This window comes from Euprymna scolopes, chromosome 31, assembly GCF_053919585.1.
Source record: "Euprymna scolopes isolate OS-2025 chromosome 31, ASM5391958v1, whole genome shotgun sequence".
In the NCBI taxonomy this organism is placed as follows: Eukaryota; Metazoa; Mollusca; class Cephalopoda; order Sepiida; family Sepiolidae; genus Euprymna; species Euprymna scolopes.
This window is the reverse complement of record NC_136512.1, coordinates 87,697,887-87,702,780: the sequence shown is the minus strand read 5'-3', so window position 1 is coordinate 87,702,780 and position 4,894 is coordinate 87,697,887. Positions and strand designations below refer to the sequence as shown.

The following is a 4,894-nucleotide window of genomic DNA, read 5'->3' as shown; positions in this document are numbered from 1 at the left end:
ACTTGACCTTTGTAAATCGATTTAATATTTTTTTGAGTTTATTGACGGATGAAAACACTTAAAAAGTTAGTGATAAGCTCTTATATATATATATATATATATATATATATATATATATATATATATAACGATAATATTTAAATAAATATTAACAATTATAACTCTTTTAACTAGAGACAGTAGTGTTTCATGTTTACACAATCATCAGTGTAGGAAATAACAATTACTGCCAGTTGAGAGATTTGAACGATCAAAATGTCACTCTTGACTTCGTAGGCCGGTATTCTACCTCATGACTTCCAGAAATCAACAGAGGAATATGAGAAATTAAGTACCTATAACTACCAAATCAACGGGCATAAACAGTAAACAGTCAAAGCGTATTAAACGACAGGAAGTCGGAATTTGGCATTTTAGGTTTAGAAAATATCGACACGATATATTTACGAAACGCACTAGATGTAAAAAAAACAACATAGTTCTGAATATCAAATTATCCCCTAATTTAATATTTTGACGAGTTTTTTTTAAAAAAGTAAAAACGAACGCCCTTCTAAAAATTTAACCACAAATCTTGTATTTAATTAGTAGACGTTGAGTTATAGGTAAACTTAAAACCTTTCACTATTTTTTTTTTTTTACAAATTGACTTCTTATTAAAGAAAATAAATCCAGACGTAAACTTTTAGACGCCATCTTAACAAAATATAACACGCCTGTACCAGTAAACTAAATTGCCCCCCCCCATATATATATATATATATATATATATATATATATATATATATATATATATATATATATATATATATATAATTTCACATGTTTGTTTAGAAGTTTCAATTAAACAAAAAAGTGTTATATATTTTTTTTGTAAGATTTTTTTTTTGTGAGAAATTTAATTTAATTGATTTTATCAGTTATTTGTAAAAATGTTTTCAATATTTTTGGGAGAAAGTTGACCATTAATCGAGTAACAAAAACCAGCTAAAATGAAAGTAACCGCACAAACATACGCACACACCCATATATAATCATTCACAGTTACGTGCTCCGACGTTTACAACTCATCAGTGTGGCTGCACATAGCAAGTGCATCAACGCCAAGATTCGAAACCCGAACGGCCAATCCTAAAGTACCCCAATCCACTGCTACAGCAAACTTGCCACCGACAGTAAAACAGCATCTCGTGTTAACCGTACTCTCTTTGCTTACATATATTTTTTTCTGCGCTACCGGTAACCTAATGAATCTATTCTTCACAAAATATTTTTGCCTGACGCAAGTGGAAAACGTTATTTATATGAAACATATGTACACATATACATATATATAAAATATACTCATCCACAGACAGCAGTTTCGTGATTTACGATACGCCAGTGTGATTAAACCTAACAAGTGTGTTCTCGTCAAGATTTGAAATTGGAACGGTCAGTTGAATCCAAATCTAATAAGAAGTTAAGTATCTAATCTTACACGCACTACCCCCCCCACACACACGTGTATTATGAAAATTTCTTCAGAGAAGGCATAAAGCCATTTGATGTAAAGAGCTAAAAATATTACTTCAAGGTAAAAAGCTAACCAACATTGATAATCGATAATCCTGTTGCTCTATCGATCTTGGATCTTAAACGATACGCCGAACCCTGCCGTTTATGGATTTTGTAATAATACCTTTCGCCGCGAACTCTTGAAGATATTATCGAGCCTTTCACCATTTAATAAACGGACAACTTGCATAATGATGGATAGATTATGACGTAGCAAACATCAATTCTTTCCCCTTTGTCAGGAACATCGCTCATGAAATGTGAGAAGTAAAGAACTAAAAAGAAAAAAAAACCAATATCTAATAATGTTCGAATCGATTTGATGATTATTGACGGTTAAATCATGGATTTTTTTACCACAAACGGAAACGCATCTTCCGATGCAGTCTTCAAAAATGCGTTCGAGGTTCGAATCCCCACTCTGGCCTTCTTGTCCTTTCTGATGCCCCTGGGCATTTCTGGTAATTTACTGGTCATCTATATCTATGGAATTCGTTTAAAGAGCAACAACCTCCATCTTTTCATCACCTTTTTAGCCTTTCTAGACATATCGATCTGTCTGATCGGCTTTCCACTTGAGATAGTCGAACTACGAACGGTGTACGCCTACCCCTCTCGATATCTTTGCAAGTTACAAAAGTTCGTCAACTACTATTACTGTGTCTCGTCCGTACTGGTACTCTTGATCATTTCGATAGAGCGGTACTTCTTGGTCTGCAGAGCCACCAAAGCGCAAATAACGCCGACACACGCGCGTGCTCTGGTCGTGATCATTATACTCCTTTCGGCTCTCTTCGCCGCGCCCGTCACACTTTCCTTCGACATGGCCTCAGTATCGCTGGCCAACAACGTTACCGTCACTCAATGCTACTTCCGCCATACTCCATTGGCGTGGGCTTACTACATGACCCTATTTCCGGCAAATCTGTCCGTCCTGATCCTGATGTTTGTCCTCTACTTTCAAGTCTGGAAGAAAGCCCGACGCCATTTCATCCAAGACGGAACGCCCAGGCATGCTAACAGCTTTGATGCGGATTCTAGTCGAGAACTTTCTTCCAAGAGAAAACTCACCCGCACCAATCAGACGATGATTGGCATCACGGTAGCGTATACTGTGAGCTTTTTACCCACGTTGGTGGTCGGACTAACCTCATATTTCTTTAACGATACCCAATTAACACCGGTCCAAGAATCGATAATCCTGTTGCTCTATCGATCTTGGATCTTAAACGGCGCGCTGAACCCGGCCATTTATGGATTTTGTAATAATACGTTTCGCCGCGAACTCTTGAAGATATTAACGAGCCTTTCACCATTTAATAAACGGACAACTTGCATAAACTCGGACAACAACAATGAAACAACATTAAATTATGACAACAACAATTACATATCAAGCTCGACTAGTGTTAACGGGTGAAAAGGAAAGAAGGAAAGAAAAAACATGAAGATTCCGTGAAGCAATTGTGTCACGTGACCACGCGACCACGTGACTACGAGGGCAATTATAATATCAATTCAATCATTAAATACATAGCAAGGTGGTCGATCCTCTTAAGGAAATCGATATTGATTCTTATACAATCAATTACCTATCCTATCAGGTCGGTACAAGAGTTTTTGCCGATTTATAATTTAGTCTTGAAAATGAAAAACTGTTTTTGAAAATCTTCATTCATAAAACAACAACCATTTCTCTCTAAAACTCTCAACTAACTTTTTATATTACTTCATTTTATGACTTCTTTTCACATCAAACAAGGCATATCGCCACTTGCCGTATAAGTGGATGCTAGTTGGAATCGTGTCTTATAGGTCACACTGTGGAGTTCACCTTATCAACGCCCCGCTTATAAAATTCTTTGTTTTAATGTGAAATATGAACCTAACTCATGTTTAATCCCCTCTCGTGATGTTAACCTAAGCCTATCTACATGATTTTCTAACACTCGAAATAAGTGATACTCCGAGGGAGCTAGATCAGGAGACTATGAAGGATGAGGCAAGATTGCCCAACCTAAATTTTCCTAAGAAATCTGTGGTCAGTAGTACTGTGTCAGGACGAGCATTATCATGACGAAAGCTGACTTTATTTTTGTTGACTAATGAAGGTCGCTTCCGTGTCAACGAAAGTGGGAATATTGCATAAAAATTAAGTAATAAAAATATGTATGAAATAAATTACAATGATTAAAAGTGCCCCGTTCTACAAATCAGCAAAAAGTTTTGCACCGACCTCATAATTCGACAAATTCGTGCAGTTTCACGAAAAGTTGCCAGACACGTGAAAACACGAGAACGTCACTAAAGCACAGTTATTCTAAACATTATTCGCTGAACAAAACAACAAGACGATAAAATGTACCCGATGCCCAATTGCCTATCACGTCCATTCATTTTATTAAATAAAAAAAAAATATGTCTTTAAAAAAGGGCAAAGGACAGCTGGAAATATAAAAAAATTACATCAATACCTTTCACGTTCCCATAAGGCCATTTTGTATTTTTTTAAAATATGAAGACAAGACATTAATCATGTTTTCAGCCGAGCAACACACTCATATATATTAACAGAATGGGATATCTTTAGTAATGGCGGGAGTAAAAAAAAAAAAAACAAAAAAACAAAAACAAAAAAAAAAAACAACAAAAAAAAAAAAAACAATACCCCCCACCCCACCCCACCCCAAAGGAGCATTTCTTGATATGAATACGCGACTGAGAGACAATGGGATGACAGAAGCAGCGCCACGACCGTTTTAAATTTTCTCCCACCGTAGCTGAATATATCCAAATTATTTCGTTAATTTTGTATTCAATATATATATATATATATATATATATATATATATATATATATATATATATATATATATATATATATATATATATATAAGTGTTGGGACGATTAATTAGAATTGGAAAAATCTGAACATTTAGGGGTATCGGAATCGATATCAGAATTGGAAAAAGTAGTACCTCTTTTCTGATGCCAAAAACGATTCTTTTAGTTGTCTTTTTCTATTTAATTTTTATAAAAGCAAAATCTTCCATTGTTCATAATAATGATAAAAAATTAATATTTATTGATTTTTAATTGTAAGAATAAAATCGATCATCTCTTACAAGTGTATTTCTTACGATTGAGAAAATATCTGCACATTTAACATGTGTTTTACAATAATTGGGGGGAAAATAACGACTTCATAGTTAAATATTTAGAAGTTATAAAGAATCGGAATCTGTATCGATAATTGTATCTGAATCGGGAATTTAGTAAGGAATCGATAATTGTATCGAATTCGTTAAAAATACTGGAATCGTCCCATCACTATAT

General features: G+C 34.6%; 1 protein-coding gene across 1 annotated transcript; it reads left to right on the top strand.

Moving 5' to 3' along the window:
• Positions 1-827: 827 nt before the first annotated feature.
• Positions 828-4,681, top strand: LOC145255838 (5-hydroxytryptamine receptor 4-like). The gene has a single exon (XM_080114569.1). The coding sequence runs from the start codon at positions 1,901-1,903 to the stop codon at positions 2,975-2,977; it is 1,077 nt and encodes a 358-aa protein (XP_079970695.1). The 5' UTR covers positions 828-1,900; the 3' UTR covers positions 2,978-4,681.
• Positions 4,682-4,894: the final 213 nt, after the last annotated feature.